General features: G+C 44.7%; 2 protein-coding genes and 1 pseudogene across 2 annotated transcripts; 2 read left to right on the top strand and 1 right to left on the bottom strand.

Annotated features, from left to right (window-relative positions):
• The first annotated feature begins 1,385 nt into the window (after positions 1-1,385).
• LOC139833831 (uncharacterized) lies at positions 1,386-3,019 on the top strand (annotated as a pseudogene).
• A 2,599-nt stretch (positions 3,020-5,618) lies between these two features.
• Positions 5,619-11,252, top strand: LOC127314364 (uncharacterized). The gene is made up of 2 exons (XM_051344822.1): positions 5,619-6,055; positions 10,862-11,252. Exons 1-2 carry the CDS (start codon positions 5,694-5,696, stop codon positions 10,977-10,979), a joined length of 480 nt encoding a protein of 159 aa, XP_051200782.1. The 5' UTR covers positions 5,619-5,693; the 3' UTR covers positions 10,980-11,252.
• Positions 11,253-13,413: 2,161 nt separating this feature from the next.
• Positions 13,414-14,884, bottom strand: LOC127314365 (BTB/POZ and MATH domain-containing protein 1-like). Its single transcript, XM_051344823.1, has one exon. The coding sequence runs from the start codon at positions 14,629-14,631 to the stop codon at positions 13,567-13,569; it is 1,065 nt and encodes a 354-aa protein (XP_051200783.1). The 5' UTR covers positions 14,632-14,884; the 3' UTR covers positions 13,414-13,566.
• Between the last annotated feature and the right edge of the window lie 7,668 nt (positions 14,885-22,552).

Raw genomic sequence — 22,552 nt, 5'->3', positions numbered from 1 at the left:
TTTTTTCCAAGAAATGTGTAACTCTATCAGATTTATGTTATTAGTTGCATTTTTCTCAAGAAATATGCAACAATAACCATTTTTTCTTACAAGTTGCACTTTTCTTAAGAAATGTGTAACTCTATGTGGTCTTTTATATGAGTTGTACTTTTTCCCAAGAAATGTGTAACTCTGTCGGATTTATGTTATTAGTTGCATTTTTCTAAAGAAATGTGCAACTATAACTTTTTTTATACGAGTTGCATTTTTCTCAAAAAAATGTTTGACTCTAAGCGGTTTTTATATGAGTTGCACTTTTCTTTAAAAAATCTGCAACTCCATCCCACTTTTTATACGAGTTGCAATTCTAACTAGTATTTTATATGAGTTGTACTTTTCTCATGAAATGTGTGAGAAAAGTGCAACTCTATCTGATTTTTAATATGAGTTGCACCTTTCTCAAGAAATGTGCAACTCTAACCGTTTTTTCACACAAGTTGCAATTTTGTCATGAAATATTGAACTATAAACGTTTTTATATGAGTTGCACTTTTCTCAAGAAATGCCTAACTCTATCCAGATATTTTTATATGAGTTTCAACTATAATTAATTTTTGATATGAGTTGCACTTTTCTTGAGAAAATGTGTAACTCTATCCGGGTTTTGAGTTGCACTGTGATGTTTTCCAACATAAGAAGGGTGGTAATACAGATGACGTGCTAAATTAATTAAGCTAGTAGGTACCAGCACACTTCGCGAACAAAAAAAAAGTTTTTACATGCATATGCATGCAGGTGTCTCCGATGTGTTTACTATGGGCATAGAAGATAAAGTATCTAGTGGGCCTTTAGAAACTAGAACCTGTTATTTTCTTCGCAGTCGAAGGAAACACAAATACAAGGACACAAGCATCCATAGTTGTACTCGCGATGGAGCTAGCTACCTGTACCATCGATCGACTGAGACTTTAGACTGCTTCCTAGGCAGACCCAATTACCAATGTATATCCCTCTGGAAAAAGGTGCTGATGACGCCACGACCTGCTTCAACTTTCTACTAATAAATATACTTATATACTACAATAGGAGAAAATTTATCTCTATTGTCAAAGAAGGAGAAAGAATCTAAAAAAGCTGAGGTATCTCTTTAGGAAGACGCCCGTTGAAGAATACATTAGATCAGATACAGGATTCCGTCTCGGATATGTAAAGAAATGTAACGACTAGCTTGGGTCTTTGTGTAGTTGATCAATGCTATCGATTAATATATGGTTCACAAATCACATGCTTACAAAATATGAACCCCACATGGATGTCAATATATAGCATGCTGTATTGTATGGTTCTTCATCAGACAGATAGAGCATCTCGTGATCGAGGCTCATCGCAGCACTCCAGATTCAGAAATGGTGCACGGCATAGACACCGCATCTGAAATATTGATACCTATCCATGAGTTGGTGAGGAGCACGACTGAGAGACTTGAGGCCGATTTCTTCAAAATCGGAACCAAGATCCATAGGTTCCCCCGAGGCCTAAGATCGATCGGCGACCGCTACATCGTCCCAACCTTCGTCGCCCTCGGCCCCTACCACCATGGCCTGCCCCATTTGCAAGAGGCTGAGGAGGTGAAGCACGCGGCGGCCGGCGGCCCACTACTTCTGTGCCAAGTTGGGCCAATCGGTCGAGCACGTCTATGGGAAGATCCTCTCTATCGCCGGCACAGCCCGTGGCTGCTACGCTGCCGATGTGGCGCGTTTTAGCGACGCGGAATTTGCGGCGATGATGTTCCTCGACGGTTGCTTCCTGCTGTGGTACGTGTGTCCTCATCGGGAATGTGCTTTATTGTCCAATCGGATGACCTTGTCCACGGGGCCATGTATGCTGAGGGATATCTTTCTACTAGAGAACCAGCTTCCCTGGCTGGTGCTCGAGGTGCTCATGGAATTTCAGACCGAAGATGTGTTCCGGTATGTCTCTCGTATGGTAAGTTTTTATGACATAAGTGTACATCATCGTGCGTTTGTGGACGAGACCCACAGGCCGCCACAACCGCATATCCTTGGACTCCTTCGATACTATAACATATGCAACATAACTACGGCCCAAGAGGTGAGCTCCATGGCCACCTGTGCTTTGGCTAGCAGTGCCATTGAGCTCGAGGAAATGGGAATCCATCTGGTCGCCAGCAATGACAGGACCTGCTCCGCGGACATGAGCATCCAGAAACGCCTGATCTTCGGCGAGCTGTCCCTAAAGCCATTGTTCCTGAACGACATCAATGCTTGCTGGCTCGTCAACATGGCGGCGTTCGAGGCTTGCACCTCCACCCGCTATCCCAACGATGGCTTTGTTATCAGTGTTGCCTCTCAATCTCACTCACAGCTAGTGCTCGCGATCTCAAGAAGAAGAACAATGGCGGATGATCACAGAGAGAAGACGCTGAGATTTTGGTGCGGGTTCAACTGACCGCTTTTCTGTTTCTTCTTCACCTTTTATTCAGCTCGCAACGGAGCGATCGTGGTGACCAAGCCCACTTACCAGGTCGTGCCATCCCACGTCCAGGAACTGGTCCACGATGAGCTACAATCTAGGATCAAGCCGCCTAGCACGGGATCAATCCGTTTACAGAAAAACTGAAGGGAAAAAACTGCTAAGTGTCTAACTGACGAAACTGAAAGTGAAACTCCCTAACAGCTAGATGCAGGGTTTATTCCAACAATCAGCTCCTACCTCTCCCTCCTGGCGATGCTCATGGACAGTGAGGAGGACGTGCACAACCTGCGAGCGAAACATCTCCTACAAAGCTTCTTCAGCAATCGAGAAATGGTGGAGCCTCGCTCGCCACCTGCGCCTGGGTCATCGCTACTTCGTCCTCGTGACGAAGATCCGTGATTACGAGCGTGAGAGGCCCATCCGGATCGCCATTCATAAGTTCGTCTACAACAACTTCAAGACCATCGTCGCCTTGCTCTCTATTGCTAGTGTGCTCGTTGGAATCTTCAAAACTCTCATGTCTCTGAAGCAGCATCAGCAGTAGCAAGGTTCATGCGCATGTTTTACCATAATTGTGAATTTAGTTTCGGTCGAGATATCTCTATATGATCAGGAACGACCATGTACCCAACCACTTGACTGTTTGAGATTCTTAGTGAGGTCAATGCTGTACTATGTTATGTTTTTTTCTTACCCAAAAATAATGTATTGTATTATGTACGTGTAACCCATTGTGTTACTTCCACGTTACTCCATTAAGTGTACGTCTTTCTTGCACTGATCCACATCTAGTACTGTACTTCCATACTTGCAAGCTCGTAGTCTAGCTTGATCCTACATATTTTATACTTCCATCATTTTGTAGTGAAATCTTTGGTTGGTATATATTGTTACCAAGTGGCAGCCGTCGCATGTCTTCTCCTCTTCCGGCCCGACTTAGATTGGCCTCCTGGGGAAATTTTATCTTAAAGGGGGAATAAAGATTCAAACAACCATATAGGGTACACAATCTGGACATCTGGTGGTTCAACCACACTTGGTGACCAAAAGGATGCGATATAGAGTTTGTACCAACTAAGTGAGCATCCTCGTTACAATCCCTACTCTCAAGTTGGTGTTGGATATTCTTTTCATGTGGGTTGTAAGGAGATGGCCTATTAAAACTTTTCAGACGGTCCAGACAGGTGCAAGAATCCACTACCCATTAGGGTTATGTCCAAGTGTCATTTTGAATATTGCACATGAGGGAAGAGGGATGTTAAGTCTCCATTCAACCTCTACTAGGTGGAGTGACGAAAATCAGATAGCGTCCATTGGAGAAGAAAGGCCAAAAAAGAAGAGAAAGAGAAAATTGAAGAAATAAACTAAATCAAGCGTTGGGATTAGCCCACAGGTCTCCTTCAAGCTGTTGTTCCACTATCTTTGGCGAGATTACTCCAATCTCTAGCTCTTTTGCCCCGAATCTTGTTGTTGGCATCAAAGATCTGCTTGTATCTTGATGTTTGAGATTCTCGAGTGCTCTCTAGAGAATAATTTGTTGCATCCCCATTTGATTATAGTGGAAGAAGATTTAGGTGGCTTTGACCCATAGTTTTTCTTCCCAAGTTGAGAGGTTTTTCACGTAAAAAGGATTGATGTCCTCGTGCATTGATTTTCTACAGCATTTCCCACTTCTGAAATTCTAAGCATTGGATCAGGCATTGGATCGAGACTCTTGTCAAGTGCTTAATCTATTTCCTCCATATATGTTTCCGTATATGTTTCCTTTCGACACTAGCAACGATCCACGTGTTAGTACACAGTGGTGTTGAAGTTTACATTGATTCTGTGTATAGAGAAATACCCACCACATGCAATATGTTTAATTAGCACAGAACACGAGAGCATTCCAACATAAATAATTACGCTATTTATCACTTGCTTTTTATTTTCTTGGTATCTAAAATATGATTTTGTGGACTTGTATATGTACAAGAACGGAGGAAGTACTTTTTTAAATCTACCGGCAGCTCCTACATTAGTTAAACACTAGCATGGAGGACAAAGCCTCTGCGAAGAAGCACAATACCAATGCAACTAGGGAGGATAGAATGTGAATCTCTCCTATGATTGCTGAACAACCTTCACTTAATGCACCGGTACAATCATCTCTCATTTCATATTGTTCACTGGATGCCCCTACTATTTTTTTAATGGTTGCAGGAACATACAACACCATATTCTGTCGTTACAACTTTTTTTTAAGGATAAACGTCCCCTTTTATTATTCAATCATCGAAGGTACAATAAAAGTATCAGGCGAGTTTAGAAGCCAGACATTACGGCCAAGGTCTAAGGAAATAGTAGAGCGAGCTAGATTGTGAGCATGAGTTTAAAACATCTCCTCTCATGGCTGAACCTGGAATCTTGGACCTCAGTGCGACATTGATCGATCTCACCCAGGACCAAGTAATAGTTGCATCTATTTGAATCTCTAATGGCATTGATTACATCCAAACAATCTGAAGCAATGTAAGGGTGTTGGACATGTAAATCAACAGCAAGCGATAAACCCTCAAGGCATGCAATTGCTTTTAGTGTAGCGGGATCAGAATCAGTACTGCAAGAACCGATGCTCCAAGAAACTGGCCCGGGCCATTCCTACGTACAACTGCAATAATCCTCCGATACTTTGTTTGGAGACCGCGTCATCAACATTAACCTTAGTAAAATTATCTTGAGGCGAGATCCAGGTAACAGTCGATGGCGTGGCATCCCCCTGATGACGTGCTCGCTTAGCAATGCAATGTCCAATTCAACAAGGTAGCTTGCAATAAACCCATAGATTGATAGGCTCTCAAATATCTCATGATGTATCGCTTTTCGCCTTGCACTCCAACTGCCCAAAGTGTAACCACGACCTTTAGTAAAATTCTCATGAGAAAGTGACTCAATGAGGAAGAAGATCCATTCCTTAGCATCTCCACAGAAGCTTCACATCGCACTTTTTTTTTAAGAACAAGCTTCACAGCGCACACAGCAGTAACAAGAAGGCGCCAAAAAAAGTCCCCTTGTGGGCTGGTCCAATTTACTTTCACAGGCCCACAGAAATTTGGTGTAGCCGGAGGTCCAACTTATAGGCCCATTTCTAGTAGTATCTGGCTTTCTGGCTGCCCTCGATCCGGCCGAAACCCCAAAGCCCACCACCCCGTCCCCGTCCGTCGCCGGCGCGCGCCACCATGGCCACCGCGGCCGCCGCACAAGCCTTCTTCTCAGCGCCGGCAACCCCTCCTCTCCTCCACGGGGGACACCGAACCTCAGTCGCCTTCTTCCCGCGGGGATCGCCTCCTGCAGCCGCCCTCTCCCTCTCCGTCTCCGCCCCCGCCTCGCCGTGGACGCCGGCGGCCAACCCCAAGTACCACAACGCGAAGGCGGACGCGGGCGAAGAGGACGTGGATGCTGGAGAGCTCCTGCGGCGGTTCACGCGGGAGGTGGCGCGCTCCGGCGTCATGCACGAGGTCAGGCGGCGGCGGAGGCACGAGGACGCGCGGGACAAGCGCAAGCGCAAGTCCCGCGACGCCGCCTGGAGGTTAAGCCGGAGGTGCGTCCCCCTGCTCGATTCGATCGCTTGCCTGATCCCGTGATCCTGCTTACGCTGATGAGCAATTTCGATCTCTTTCATTTTGCTCTCCCCACTTAGTTGGCCCTGACTCCTCTTTGCTCCGTTCGCTTACCCATTTTAGGTGCTACAAATCACATGAATACATGATTTTTTTTCTGTTGTGCCATTGATTATGTAACATTTAAGCAACGTAATATAAGACTTTGGTGGCTGATTGCATCCACATATGAACACGATGTTGCATCGAAATTAAGCAGGAAATTCATGCCACATTGGACTGCTAAATGCGGATCATGTCAGATAACACTACTCATTATTTAACAGTAGAAATTTAACTAGTGCTAGCTGTACTATGTTAGTACAAACTAGTTCCAAATGGAAGAGATCGTGTATATGAAATTGTTCAAGTGAATTGTTTCGTGTGGATATCAAACGAGTTACAAATGAAAGTAATTGTGAATGTCAAATTATTCATGTGCGTGTCTGTCTTCTTCTTTTTTTACGAAAATGCAGCAAGATGTTGCTTTTTCACTGATATAAGAAGAAAAGAAAGTCATAGGAATTGTCAAGGGAATTAAAAGAGAAAGGAACTAAAGAGCTACTACTGTGCTGCAATAAATTTTGAAAAGGAGTACTCCCTCCATACCGGATTAGAAGGCAAAAAACTTCCGTTTAGAAGAGAAACCAATTTGTTAGGCCTATATTCACTCCTGGCCTATTCTTTTCTTCCTTTATAGTTTTTCTTGACGTTTGCATGTCGTGTGAATGGTGCGCTGCATGCAATGTGAAAATAAAAATTGTTTCAACCGGGATCCTTCTCCTTCCCCCGATTTGACCGTTCCTATAAAACGACCATCTTATTAAGGATGTTCTATCGGAGGAGATGGAGAAGGACGACACTACTAGCGAGGGAGAGGGAATAGAATGGCCATCTTGGGAGAGGGAGAAGGTCGAGCCCGATCTCAGTGCATGGATGGAAGAGGAGTCGGTAGTGGCCAAGAAGAGGAAGGAAGAATAAGGGATGATCTTGTCCGAGAAGAGAAAAGAACAAGAGGAGATGGTGGTGGCCGATAATAGCAAGGAGGAAGAGGAGATGACCATGGCTGAGAAGAAAAAGGAAGAAGAGGAGATGGTGCCGGCCAAGAAGATAAAGGTGTCAGAGGAGCCGGCCGTGGAGGAAAAGCATGGCAAGATGGATGTACTTCTAGCTCTGCCCGTGCCCTCAATGTACCACTCAACGTGTGAAAGATGCATATTCCCTCCCATATGCAACAAGTGTGGCGTCGTCGGGGACATAAGCGTGTTTCGTTGTTAGGGATGTCAACTACGGTTCCGAAAGACTTTCGCCATTGCGATGCTTGTGGAAAAGCAATCGTGACTCAGAAGTATTGGTGCAAGGATTGTGCAACCAAGTACGGGGTGCCACAGTGTGGTGATGTTTCGTTTGTGGTCGCAGCCCAGGCGATGTCATTATCGATAATGAAGTTGTGCCCGAACCGAGGAGAGATATGGGAATATTTGTGTTGAAGCACTAGTGGTTGTACGAATGTCTACACGATGAATGCAATTGTTCAAGATGAAATTTGTGTGTTTTTCTTTGCCGTGGTACAATGTATTTGCAAAGTCCATGACACACGTAATGTTTGAACAACATATTCTTGCAAAGTCCATTGCATACATAAAATTTGAAAAACCAAACAACACATTGTCACGTACAAGTGTTCATTGAGAATTAAGCAATGCAATGGCCACATCCACAAACTCCTTTTCCACCTTCACCCTAACCGACAGCTTTCCTTGTCTCTCAAGAGCCTTTTTCTTCATGTGAGGGAGGTCGTATTAAATTGATCCTTTGTGTTTAATTACCTCTCGCATACAATTTTGGTGCCTCAAGAAAATTCTATTTAGCTTCTCATGTTCATACTCCCTAAGTGATTCCTCTACCTTGGTAACAATTTATGGGAGAGTTTTGGCATTTTTTGTTGAAACATGGCTTGGATGGAACAAAACCAACCAAGATCTAAAATATTCATGTCAGGAGAGTTAGGAGGTTGAAAAACCATACTAATGTCCCAATTACCTTTAGCCTCTTCGGCAACCACAACAGGATCATCACAAGTGACATGGGTCTTGGCATTGTCTTGCTGAATATAAATAGTGCTCCATCTATCACTTAGAGACCACTTGTTCTTGATTGTCGGTAGCACGTACTTCACCAAATACTCGAGGCTATCAGATTTACCAACTTTATCCATTGGCTTGAGCTCATAAGTCCCCCTCAATCTGCAAGGTAAATATGTTTGTAAGAATATGCATGTGAATGATCAAACCATTTCATATAGTAAACTCATGATCAAGAACAAGTGGCCTCTAAGTGATAGATGGAGCACTATTTATATTCAGCAAAACAATACCAAGACCCATGTCACTTGATGATCCTGTTGTGGTTGCCAAAGCGCTAAAGGTAATTGGGATATTAGGATGGTTTTTCAACCTCCTAACTCTCCTGACATGAATATTTTAGATATTTGTTGGTTTTCTTTCATCCAAGCCATGTTTCAACAAAAGATGCGAAACTCCTAGAAATTTTTACCAAGGTAGAGGAATCACTTAGTATGAACATTAGAAGCTAAATAGAATTTTTTTGAGCCACCAAGATTGTATGTGAGAGGTAATTAAACACATGGGATCAATTTATTAGAGACAAGGAAAGTTGCCGGTTCGGGTGAAGGTGGAAAAGGAGTTTGTGGATGCGGCCATTGCATGGCTTAATTCTCAATAAGCACTTGTACGTGACAATGTGTTGTTTCACTTTTCAAGTTTTATGTATGCAATGGACTTTGCAAAAATATGGTTTTCAAACATTACGTGTGTCATGGACTTTGCAAATACATTGTACCGCGGCAGGGAAAAACAAACAAATTTCATCTTGAACAATTTCATTCATCATGTAGACATTCGTACAACCACTAGTGCTTCAACACAAATATTCCCATATCTCTCCTCGGTCTCGGGCACAACTTCATCATTGACAATGACATCGCCTGGGCTGTGACCACAAACGAAACATACGCCACACTTTGTCACCCCATACTTGGTTGCACAATCCTTGCACCGATACTTCTGAGTCACAATTGCTTTTCCACAAGCATCGCAATGGCGTAAGTTTTTCGGAATCGAAAGTTGACATCCCCAACAACGAAACACGCTTATGTCCCCGACGATGCCACACTTGTTGCATATGGGAGGGAATATGCATCTTTCACACTGTTTAGTGGTATATTGAGGGCACGGGTAGAGGTAGAAGTGCGTCCATCTTGCCATGCTTTTTTCTTCCATGGTAGGCTCCTTCGACACCTTTCTCTTCTTGGCCGGCACCATCTCCTCTTCTTCTCAGCCATGGTCATCTCCTCTTCCTCCTTGCTATTATCGGCCACCACCATCTCCTCTTGTTCCTTCCTCTTCTCGGATAGGATCAGCTCTTCTTCTTCCTTCCTCTTCTTGGCCACCACCGACTCCTCTTCCATCCATGCACTGGGATCAGGCTCGACCTTCTCCCTCTCCCAAGATGGCCATTCTATTCCCTTGCCAGTAGTGTTGTCCTTCTCCATCCTCCGATAGAACATGCTTCATAAGATGGTCGTTTCATAAGATGGCTATTATCGGCCACCATCTCCTCTTGTTCCTTCCTCTTCTCGGACAGGATCATCTCTTCTTCTTCCTTCTCTTCTTGGCCACCACCGACTCCTCTTCCATCCATGCACTGAGATCAGGCTCGACCTTCTCCCTCTCCCAAGATGGTCATTCTATTCCCTCGCCAGTAGTGTCGTCCTTCTCCGTCCTCCGATAGAACATGCTTCATAAGATGGTCGTTTTATAGGAACGGACAAATCGGGGGAAGGAGAAGGATCCCGGTTGAAACAATTTCTTTTCACATTGCATGCAGCGCACCATTCACACGACATGCAAACGTCAAGAGAAATTATAGGGGAAGGAAAGGAAAGGCCTGGAGTGAATATAGGAATCCAGCCCCACGGGCTACAATAATTGTGGGACTTAATTCCGCTAATTGTCTAACAAATCGGTTTCTCTTCTGAACATAAGTTTGCCTTCTAATCCGGTATGGAGGGAGTACAACTAGTGGAAGCAATAATAAATCACAGATAAAAGAGCAAGAAAGTCTGTATAAAGCACTATGTTTTCACACTGTTTGGCTACGTGATTTCTCCTTCTTGTAGCCGATCTTTGAGCCACGTGGTGCCCGCATCTGCCTAGAGTTCGTCCAAACACTTCGTGCAGCGAGCTCGCCATGTTGCTGAATACCCGCTCATTTTGCTCTTTATAGAGCATCCACCAAGTGAGGATAGTAGCTGATTCGCATTTCTTCTTTTCATCATGACTCAGGCTAGCATTTACAGCCATATGCAGTGTCAAATGAGGTACGCAGTTTAGTGGTGGTACGGCTCCAAATTCCATCATCAAAAGAACATTCAGCAAGGAGATGCTGGGCCGTTTCTGACTCACGGTTACATAGCCTGCATATAGGATTGCGATGAATTGCACGCTTAAGGTGTGTCTGTCGTATGTGCTACTCATGATTCATGGTAACAATGTGTGTTGTCAATACACTGAGAGTTTATAATAATGAATTATGTAGTGTGCAAGGGGTGTCCTAGTTCCATACGCTCAAAGATACAGTTATACTTGGTGATGCAAAAGCACCTCAAAATTCATCTTAACTATAGTATTTGTTCCTCCTAAGTGGTGCTAGTCCTGTTCTCGCAGGCGCTTCAGGGGTCCATATCCATTTGATGAGGAGCAGCAACCGAAGGAGGGAGCCACCGACGACGATGGACATGACAATTGGGATCTTCCTGGAGGAGAGCTTCCTTCTTACAGATGAACAAAGAGGCCACACTTCCGTTTCTGGTTCGGCCTGACAAAGAATTCTGACGCCTAGAGTTCAGTTCTGTTTCTTTAGTAGGACGAGGAACTTGACATTTTTTGTTTGACTAGGTAGGGTTTACCTGCATATTCAGGATCTAAACTTTGTTATGAATTTAATTGTAATATGATACTCCTATATCTCAAAGCCCTATGTAAGGTGTGATCTCGGCTGTGTAATTCAGTCTGAATTTCCAGTTTGCTGCAATGATAAGGCCATGTGTCTTCTTAATTCTCTTCGTCAATCTATAATATCTATAAAGTTCATCCACACTAAGAATCATTTAATGTTTGCAAGCTCAAACCTGGTGCATCCACGTCACTCCATTTATACATATCCGTCCGATTGAAATCCGATGATCACCCCTAACTGATTTCTGTACGTGCAACCCTCCACCTCAGGAGACCCTTCACATCACACCCCACAGTATTGTTTTTGTATGGTTGAGTAAATGACTTTAGCAACTCAAGTTCTGGAAGCGTCACGGATGCGATGAGTCAAGGGCCAATCCCTTGCCCTTCCACTTGGACCTTTCACCTTCACTGCCTTATATATGCCACGGTCAATGGCAGTCTTGATCAATTTCTTTGTTTCCCAATGAAAAGCCACACCCGCTCCCCCAAATCCATATCTAACTCTCATGGTATTATGAGACATGCCGTGCACTGAGTTGATTTGTTGTTGGCCCATTTGGTCTCCTAATAGGCCAGATCTAGTGGCCTAAGAGTCTTGCCAGCACTGGAGTTTTCCATTGATCTTCCCCCTTCTGTTTGTATATATACCATGAATTTTGATATTACTGACCGTGCGGGTTTCCTCATTGCTTTTTGAGAAGCAGTAGATGCAACACGCATCATCGGGGATGGCGTTTTGGCTCACTTGTGCATTTGCTCCTAGGATAAATAGTAAAAACATTGAACATACATGCTTATGCTTCCTCGAGTGTTTGAAATGTTTCATGAAGAAAAGATATGTGGTGTTTCCTGGATAAACCAGGTGTATAAAAAGCAATTTTCGAAATCATCTGATTTGTGTTTTAAGCAGGCCAAAAAAAAACTTTTCTTTTCTTGACGAAAATTAACATGTGCACATGGAAGATGGTCATGAACATCTCTGGACATTTTTCAGGTTGTTTTAACTATTGGCAATGAGAACACCATTTCTCACCAAAGAGCATATGCTATCGTGTGCCGCTTTGGATCACCGCACATCATCCCCTAAGAATAGATAAAGCATATTCATGGTGCATTTTCTCTCCGCAAAAAACATATGATTGTATATGAATCCGTTAATGATTCAAACTGGCAGTTCGGGATCCTAAAAGAAATGAAAGTCTGACAGTTTATGCCATTTTCTTACACGCAATTATGTACTGCTGTGGTTACAAAATTCTCGCGGGTGTCATAATTTGTGGGGAGAAGCCTAACCAACACCAAGGATTAATTGCAAGGTTTATGCGAGAAAGACACTGAACAAACGACAAGCAAGAAGAAACATGAGAAGTCGCAAGGCCCAGGCACGTCCATTTCGTTCGCCACACAGGTTCTTGGTATTATTAGGCGTATGATGATTGGGACTGCGCTTCTTCTCCTTCCGCTGCTGATTCGTCGAGTTGGCATTTGGCAGCTGCTATAGTTTTCTTGCACAACGGTCGAATGATGCAGCACAGCAGCGGAAGATTGCTTCTCGAGTTAGCGTCAACGGTCGAATTTAGATTTGATTTGTCTGATTTGATAGAATTGGTGCTTTTTTCCAAAAGCAACTACGAGTTACATCTAAAGATGCTAAGCATAAGGTTGTCATTATGCATATATCAAATAAAGTATAAGAAAGCAGGGTGGCGTAGATTGTCCGGGTGTAAATTTTCCATGAAAAGTCAAATATTCTTGCAGCAGCATTTGCGCAGCATGGACCAGCTTGTTTTGTCTCATGGAGTGACTGGAGGCTTAAAGTGAAATTTAACTGCAGATGAAATAGTTCGCCGTAGATACCCTCATTGCTATACTATTTCTGTAACAAGATATTGCAATTTTTATGTGTTGATAAAGAGATAGAACACTATTTCTTAATTTTAGGATATCTGCAAATAGAGAAGTCTCGGGTCTCAACATATTGTAAGGACTGTTCTTTCAATGAGCTAGAGCAGTCCTAGTATCCTTTTGAAAATCCTTTGAGAATGATACAAGTTCTATGGGAATTTTGCCCAGAAACTGGTTGTGTTGTCACGTGGCATCAACAGCCAAACTAACATCTATTGAATGTTTAAAAATAACAGTTTCTGACTAAAACGGAGAAGAGAACTATAAGCTTGCCTACAAACTGAGATCATAAAGAACTGTTCCTACTTACACCGACGACAATGGAACATAATTGTAGCAACATACAGCGCATATAGGAGAATTTTCATTCAGTTAGTTCTTATTGCTTCAAATAAATACACAAGGTTACTAGAAAGAGCAAGCTAAACAGGAACATAAGAACAACAGACAACCGGGGTACAATTCATCGACCCTACATTATTTGTATCACCATCGCGTCGTCGTGCCTAACAGAGTCTAGTTTTCTTGTGAGAGCCAGGGTCCACGATGGTCGGCTTTTCATGTGGTATCTTGAACATATCGCGTGCTTCAGCCAAGAGATTCGGAAAGCTCTGCATCAAACGGAGGTACTCACCAGATGTCGCAACCACCTTGAAATTGTCACCGTCGGCGAGGAAACTGAAGCACCTAGCCTTGAGTTTGGAGCAGACGTGCTGCTCCGCCAGCTCCAACATTGAAACCACACTGTCAACCGTGATACCATCAGCACACAGCTTGTCCTCGCAGATATTCTTTAGCCTCTCCACCGCGTACCTGTCAGCAGCTACAAGCAGATGCTGGTATTCTGCCACAGCGGAAGGAATAGCTATCTTGCTAGCGTCTGGTAATGAACCATGGTATATGAAATGGAGCATAGTTCTGAAGGTGGAGGCCTCCATATCTTGGACGGTGATAGATGCCATGTTGCTTTCAGCCATGGGGCCGTACAGCTCCGCTCTAAAGACTGCTGAGGCGGCCGCGAGCACCAGGCGATGTGCACCGAGGCTCTCCCCTCCAACGTCGAAGGAAACGTCAGTGAGTTCTTGTTTACCCCACAGCACGGCCAGATTATGGCCCAAATCTGGGAGCTCATTCTCCGTTGATGAAGACGGAGGTGCCCATGGAGGGATCGCTGGATCTGAATGGTGCTCAATGTTCACAGAGCAGAGCACCACGAAGTGGTTGTCCACAACACAGTTGGCCTTGACATCTTCTCTCGGTGCGCACAACACAAACATACCATCGACGTGAAACCTAGTCCCGATGGAAGGTGCCGGTGTGCCGGTCTTGTCGAGCAAAACCATGTGTGTGGACACCTTGGCAGCGGCTTTCAGAACGGGGCCAGTCGGGCGGATACCGAACTTGTCGCTGGGGCTCGTGCGTGCAGGCCAGTACAACGTACGGAATCTGCATCCAGCAACGACCGTGCTCAACTCTAGTAGTTCAGGGGTGGCATCCTCGGACGACGGGAGCCTTACCCGGAGACGGAAGATGTTGCTGTCTCTTGTAGGGACAATGTGGCAAGCAGCCATGGTTGGGCCTCGACCGATTCGATCGACTTGGGGAAGTGGCAGAATCAACGAGGAAGCAGCGTCGCGCGAGCGGATGTGCCGTCTGCACTGCACTTGCTTGTGGGAAATTAGGGATAACCTGGGGTTTTGAAGGGAGTTTCGCGGCGGAACGGAGGCGTCGGCCGGCCGGAGGTGGAAGAGGCGGCGTGGGAGGAGGACTGGGGAGTGAAGTGGGGCGCCTAGGGTTTGGACTGAGGATGGTGAGGACTGATGAGGGAGCATCAGCCTCAGCCCAGCACGGCACTGCCCGGCCTGACCTAGGGCGGCCCAAAGGACTTTCCTACTGGCCGGACCGGCCCACATGCCTTGTTCCAAAAATAAATAAATTACATAACAATATTATAAATCCTTTTCAAAATGTTAAAAAGTTTTGAACACAAGTGATTAATATACCATTCATTAGTAATGGTATTCGAATGTAGGAAATGATTGTGTGATTTTCCTTTTACTTGAGATGTATTTAAAAAGATGTTGCTACCTAGAACTAACTTTATTCTTGGTTATGTGAGGCCATCAAATTTCATGGAGGAAATTGCACGGACCAGTTGGAGCCAATATTGCGTAAACCAGTCACTCAAATTCGTTTTTACACAAACCAGCAACTTTATGAGTAATTATTTATATGGAGCTGTAATGATCAGATTAGAATGTCTAACAGCATACCTAGCAGCCACCGTGGCTTGGACATGTGCTGGGCGTGTGCCAGCTATTTGGGAGACAGCTGCTTTGCTCCATATTTCCCACATATACTTATAACAATCATTTAAGGGCATCTCTAACGGAACGACGCAAGCAAACAAACGTTGATTAACGGTTTGCGTCCGTGCGGACTAAAAATGCGCTTGACCTTGCTCCAGGGGACACCCAAATATGAGGCACGTTTACGTCTCCGTGGACGTTGTGCGGTCGCGTAAAATGACCGTGTAGGTTGCATCCGAACTCGCTAGGAAGTGACTAGGTAAGCAAAATATTCCTTCATTACTATTGATTAGCCAAAAGGACCATTTTTACAGAGATGGGTAGTCGAGTTAACCTACAACTACAACGCTACTAGCCGTCGCGCGGCCTACCACGAACCCGGGGTTACTCGCAGTGCGTGTAACATCCCAGTATTTGGGGTTACAAAAAATGAGAAAACACATGTGTACATTGCATTCATGCATAGAAAATCTATGGAATTTTCGCGCTTTCAAGTAAAACCTATCACATTAACTGAAGTTTCACTTGACCTGATGGAATTGAAGTAGCTCATCAAGTCAAGTGTTATAAACCTCAATGTGACCTTTGCTAAAACCTTGTTTTGTAGAGATGATTTGATCTAAGGGGTTAGATCAAATGGAACTAAAATCAACACCATAACACATTAATCAATGATCAACTGCTTGATCTTATAAACTATCATAATACAAATTCCTTGCCATAACATATGAACATCTATTCAACTACAAATCAAGTAACAATAAAATGAAGAAATCATTCTTCACTTATCTTTTCTATGTCTTAAAGTAATCCATGCTCCTACCATGAACCTCATGGTATTCATTCCACTTGAATCTTGGAATCATGACAAGGAGCTCAATTCTAGAAATGTTCACTCGTTTTCATTTGCTATATTCTTCTCTATTCAAATTATTATACATCAAAACGTAGAGGAGAGAGAGAGTTCTATATCTATTAGAGAAGCACTATTAACTTTGACTAAACCTTGGATATACATCCATATGCTAAAATCATCATTTTTAAGAAGAACCATAGGATATTATTGAAGTCATTTCCTAGAGAGAGAACCCATCTATGCTAATTATAGATATTAATGATCACATCATTCTCTATGGAGCCTAACCATAGGTTAGTCTTAAAGTCCTTCCCAAATGAGAGAGACCATTCATACCAATCCTAGCTTACCTATTTAAGAATAAATGACAACCCTTGAACTAAATAATTAGGGGAAAAACCATTTCATCTTGGAGTGGTGAGATAACCAAATACCGAATGGAATAATACCATATCCATGAATTGAGAAAGAAATGTGACGTGGGCATTACCCTTCGGGTAACCAGTATTGCCCTATCCGGTATTGACAAATTGGAGGCCCATGAAGATGCCTGAAGGCGAGATGGGCCACTAGGTCGGCGCACCAGAAGATTCCTTGACGGGCAAGATAAGGAAGCAAACAAACAAGGAAAGATTGGATCTAAACTACTGTAAATCTAGTCGTATTCGGTTAGACCTCTTGAGACTTGGCCTCCTATATAAAGGCCAGGAGAGGGGCTGCCGAGGGACACGAACAATCTTAGCAATCTTAGCCCGGAAAAGCTTAGAGCTAGGTAACCCTAGCAATAGCAATCTCGACTAGATCTCAGCCGAAGTATTCGGCACCCCATTGTAACCCATTGTCATCATAATCAAAGAACAGACAGGCAGGACGTAAGGGTTTTACCTCATCGAGGGCCCCGAACCTGGGTAAATCGCTCTCCCCGCTTGTCTGCGAACCGATGTCTCGTGTCAGCCTACAGGATTCCATCAACCCTAAGCCCCTATCGGAGGGCATTGGCGAGGAGTACCCTCGACAATTGGCGCCGTCTGTGGGAACCCTGTCGGCACAAGATCGGACATCGGCTGAACCCGTCATGTCATCAGCAGCTTCATCAGCACCATCATCGCCTCATCTGGGAAGCCCGATCCGTTTTGGCTCCTACGAATTCACCCCGCACAGCGAATCATCTCGCTCCACCTTCTCTGGTCTGCAAGGCAACATGGAGATGGCGTTCGGGAGCGTCCACTACAACGTCAACTCAGAAGGAATCCTCCGGCTGCTGGAATCTCCTATCTCCAGATCAACAAGCCCAAGCGCATCATCGACACCCGACCTTTCGGCTGGTCTGACAAACCCGTCAAGTTCGTCCGCGCCATCGACTCCTCGTTCGGCATCCTCCATGTCGGTTGGATCTGATGACCCCGTGCCCTCGGAGATGACCTCGTACTACTGCGTGAACTGCGACACCAGGCATGGACTAGGGTCAAGCGACACGCCATTCATCTGCAACGCCTACTATTCGTCGGGAGAGGACAGCATTGATAGCGTCGCCCGAGAAGACACCCGAAGAGTGGCGCCCCTCCAAGTCTACGTCGCTAATAGGGGAGACGGAGAACGCACCCCCCGTTCCAGCAGGCGGGCTACTTTTGGGGATAGCGCCAGCAATGACAATAGCGACCACACCATTACAGAAGAAGAGTGGGCAGCAGCCAAGGCAGCCGTGCTCAACAACACACCGCTTTCGGCGGGAACCACGGTTGGCACACTCAACGCACCGCTCCATATTGGAGAAAAATCGGGAGCGCCTGTCTAAGGAGCAAGCCACCCTCGAGAAACGCCTATCTGCGGCAGACCGGTCCAGCGAGCGACGAAGGGGCTCGCAGGGGAGTGCCTCTCGAAGTACCCACGGAGGAGGTAAACATCAATCGAGGATGTCCAGGCTTTCGGAAGATGACGCAAGGGAGATAACATCAAACCTGACCAAGTCTTTTATGACCACGGACACCGCGGGCATGCCACGGCCAAAAACCGTCGCAGGAGCAACAGCCAATCTTGCAGCGTACCTCATTAACCAGCGTCCCGAAGGATCCATGGCTCAGGCCCACCGTGGCGCTTTGGAGAGTCTTGCGATACTAGGACATAATCTAGTTCCACCGAAAGAAAAGACCCTGCAGGCCAACGGGTCAAAACATCGCGCAAAAGACGCTCGGGACGAAATCACACAGAGCAGGATCGACAAAGCAAGGCGACGACGCGCCATCAGAGAAGAACTTGACAGTGATTCTTCGGACGAGACCCAGGAGAACGACGGCGAGCTTAGAGGAGCTGATTGTTTGAGCTACAAAATTCGGGAGGCGATGACACCCAAGAAGTTCAAACCTACACCTACCGACACCGCCAAATATGATGGGCAGCAGGAACCGAGGTCCTGGATAGAGGACTATCTGCAGACAGTAATTCTGCAAAAAGGTGTAGCACCCTACCTTTTAATTAAAGGCAAGATACCTGTGTATAGTGCTATTCCCGGGATCACTGATAGCACACACATTACAAAATATAGTAATCATTGCAATAGTATCAAATTACTACAACGTAGATCCACAGGAGATAAAATAAAGTCTTACAAATTGCATAGTCACTTGGACTAGCTCAAATATAAATATCCAAAGCAAACACAGCGGAAATAAACTTCAGTGAGCCTCCATCATCTCCATGCGCCACAGGCAGACATGTTGGAATGTAGACTCGAGATCCTACTAGTACCCGTCTTCAGAATAACCTGCACGTTTGAATATGCAGCCCCACGAATGGAGGTCAGTACAATGATGTACTGGCAAATGATACTTATATGGTGGCTGTTTTGGGCATGACTATCTACATGATATTTCGCAAGTGGAGTTTAGGCAAATTTGCGCAAAGCCAATTTTATCCTACATTTTATTTAAAACAAAACACTTTTGAAAAACTTTGAATGACATTATGAAATCACACCATGGTTAAATCCTCCATGGGCTTTAGAGTAATCACATGGTTACATCTCCCATGAGTTTTCAAATGTTGATACAAATTTTAAATACATTCAGAAAACAATGATGAGATTCTTCCGTACATTCCCTGCCTAGAAGCTCAAATTGTCCGTAACCGGGGACACGACTAAGATCTTAGATTTAACTCTCGAGAGGTTGTGCACTTTCACCTTACGACCCACCCTTCCCAAGAGAAGAATGAGACAAGATCCTTCAGAAGAAGAATTCAACCATACAAACTAGACCCGTTCCCTTGGCCGTCGCCTCCACCCACTGTCTAGCCACAAGTTGAACCCTCACAACTTACTTAATCCCGGCAGAGCCCATAATACCATAAGGCTGCACTGGAAGCTATCTAAAACATGGACGACATAGTAATCTCTTTAATCCTGGGTGGCCAACCACAAGTGGAACTCACAGGCTTAAAACCCCTCACAGGTAGTAAACCCCCACACGATCCCCTGGTGAAAACCAGGTGTGCAATCAAAAGCGACCACTCTACAACATGCGAACTCTCAGGGATTCACCACTTCAGCCAACTAGGGGCGTGGACTTCGCCACTTCAGCCTACTAGGGCGTGGACCTGAGCAGCCGCCCGCCATCATCCAATCCACCCAGGTGTTTCATTAAGGTTGTTAATTTTCACTTTTCAAACACTCACAACCAATAACGAAACAGCATTTGGCATTTGATGTTGCAAAGCAAAAATTTAGGCATCCTAGCAATGGGTTCAGGAGTAGCTACACACCACTAGGTTTGCTAAGCATAGCATAATAGTTTACTTTTGAAAACAAAATCCTACCATGCATACTAGTTTCAAAACACTAATGCATAATTAAAATAAGTAGGATTTGAGTGTCACTTGCCTTGATCAAAGCAACCCGCACAATCACAGCAATCACAAGCACCACCTTGATCTCCTCCACGATCTACTCAAACAAGCACAACAAAAATAAACAAACATTCGATATGCACAATCATAGACATGTATGCATGCATGCTATGCAACAATTTGACTTCACACGAGAGGTGGTGTGTAAGTGTTGCATTATGTGCTCTCTGATATGTGTCATGTTAATAAAATATTCTGGACATTTAATTTGATTGAGAAAACCATTAATCGAGTATCTACTTAACATATACAATCTTAATAATTAGCTACTGCAAGCATTATGTGTTGTAAAAATATGAGTTTGACCTCCCTGGATGGGCTACAGTAACACAAGAGTAGGGCAATTGGAATTATTCGAAAACGATTTATAGAATTTGAATTATCGTCGAATTACTGATTCGAATAGATTTTACTAAAGTAAGTTTGTGCACGTATCAAAGTTGTACAACTCCTATGCCAAGTTTAAGTACATATTCTGAGGATTCCAGAAAGTACAAAATCATCAAATTTGGCCCAGTATATTATTTTATACAATTTTTATAGTGTAATCTGGTCTATTTCTCTATTTGAAATATAACACGAGATATATCACAGTACCTATGTCATATTATTACATAAACGTGTAGTACATACTGTAAGCTTTCCAAAACTATAAAGTTTGTAAAATTTGGCCGTACGGTTGATTTTATACGGATTTTACAAGATCTGCTATAAATCTGAGATTCAAAATTCGGATTCAAACTTGTGTTTGACTAGATCTGACCGGCCGGGCTGACTAGGCGCCACGCGGCGCGATCTAATTCGCCGGTACCGGTTCGGTTTTGAAGTTCTAACCTAGGCCGCTGGATCTAGATCTAACGCGCTAAATTAAACGGAAAATAAAAAAAACAAAAGAAAAAGAAAAGGGCTCACCTTTGCCTGGCCGACGGCAATGGGGCGGCAGGGCGGCAGTGAGCGACGGCGCGGCGGCTACGGCGGTGTAAGGCGGTGGCGGTGGTGGCTACGGCGTGCGGCGCGGCGCGGCAGAGCGGTTGGTGGCGGCGGCGCGGCGTTTGGCGGCTTAGGGCGGCCGCGGCGGGTGGCTGGAGGTGGCGGCGGGCTCAGCAACCACGGCGAGGAATTGCCGTCGATTGGAAGCGCGAGGAGCGGCGCGATCTGGGGAAAAAGGCGGCGGGGGTCCGGGGCCTTTTATAGGCGGTTTGGGCGTGCGCCCCACGGCACGGATGCCGAGGTGGGGCCGCCTAGGGTTAGGGCTGCGGCGGTGAGGAGTCCGTGTCGATCACGGCCGGAGGTAGGAGACGACGCCGACATGCGGGCCCCGCTGTCGGGCGGGTCCCACCTGTCTGTGAGAGCAGGAAAAAAAAGAAGAAAGGGGAGAGGTGGTTTGGGCGCGGGCTGACTTGCCGCCGAGGTGGGCCGATGCGGTCGGGCTGGCCCATTTTGGCCGGTCCGATCAGTTTCTCCTTTTTTTTTGTTCTTTTCGTTTTTCTTTTCTTTTTTACTGTTTTAGACATAACTTTTGATTTAGGAATCCAAATAGACCCAAACCAGTTTCTAAAATTTTGTAAAAATTAGGGCTTTGATTTAAACAATAGTGAACAAAGTTTTGAACCAAAATAGCATGGTACATAATTAGGACCTTTGCAAATAGGGTATGTAGCTGTGGTTGTGTCATATTTGTGCTTAATATTTTCTGTGAACAAACAAATGCAAAAATGACATGAATGCATGCAAGTTTTTGATTTTTTGAAAAACCTGGGATGTTACAGACTAACCCCCTTAAGATGAAGCACGTCCTCGGGCTTCGAAAAGGCTAGCAAATAGGTGTGGGTGATATTCTCGAAGATTTTCTTCATCTTCTCAAGCTGCCTCTTCCTCACTATGGGGACTCCACTGAACAGAACTATCTAGTATTGGCGCGAGTATTCCTTTACCATGGGTATCTGATCTAGGCTAACCCCCTTAAGATGTTTAGCCTAAACTCACCATTATGCAATTTGGGATGGAACTCGAACTATTGATATGAATGAATGTGATGCGCCACTATCAATTAAAACTAATGCTGTAACGAGTTGAGTGAAGACATACCCATCACAGTGTTAGGTTCATTCACCACTTCCTCCACATACAGGTGGTTCGCCTGTCCCTTCTGGACTGGATTAGGTTTGGTAACCTCCTCAGGCTTGTTCTCGGGGCATCTTTTGGCAAAGTGCCCAGTCTTCTTACACTTGTAGCATGTGATGTTGGACAAGTCCCTATTGTCCCCTGAATTGGGATGGTGCTGGCCATTGTTTCCATTGTGATGACCATTGTTACCATTGGGGTGACTATTGGAATAGTCTCCCTTGAATCCTTCATTGTGCCTATGACCATTGTAGTGGTTGACCATAGTAAAGGGAACGGCAACCACTACAATTGTCCTCAGGC

This window comes from Lolium perenne, chromosome 7 (assembly GCF_019359855.2).
Source record: "Lolium perenne isolate Kyuss_39 chromosome 7, Kyuss_2.0, whole genome shotgun sequence".
NCBI lineage: Eukaryota > Viridiplantae > Streptophyta > Magnoliopsida > Poales > Poaceae > Lolium > Lolium perenne.
Note: the sequence above shows the minus strand (reverse complement) of the source record. Positions and strands in the feature narration are given on the sequence as shown.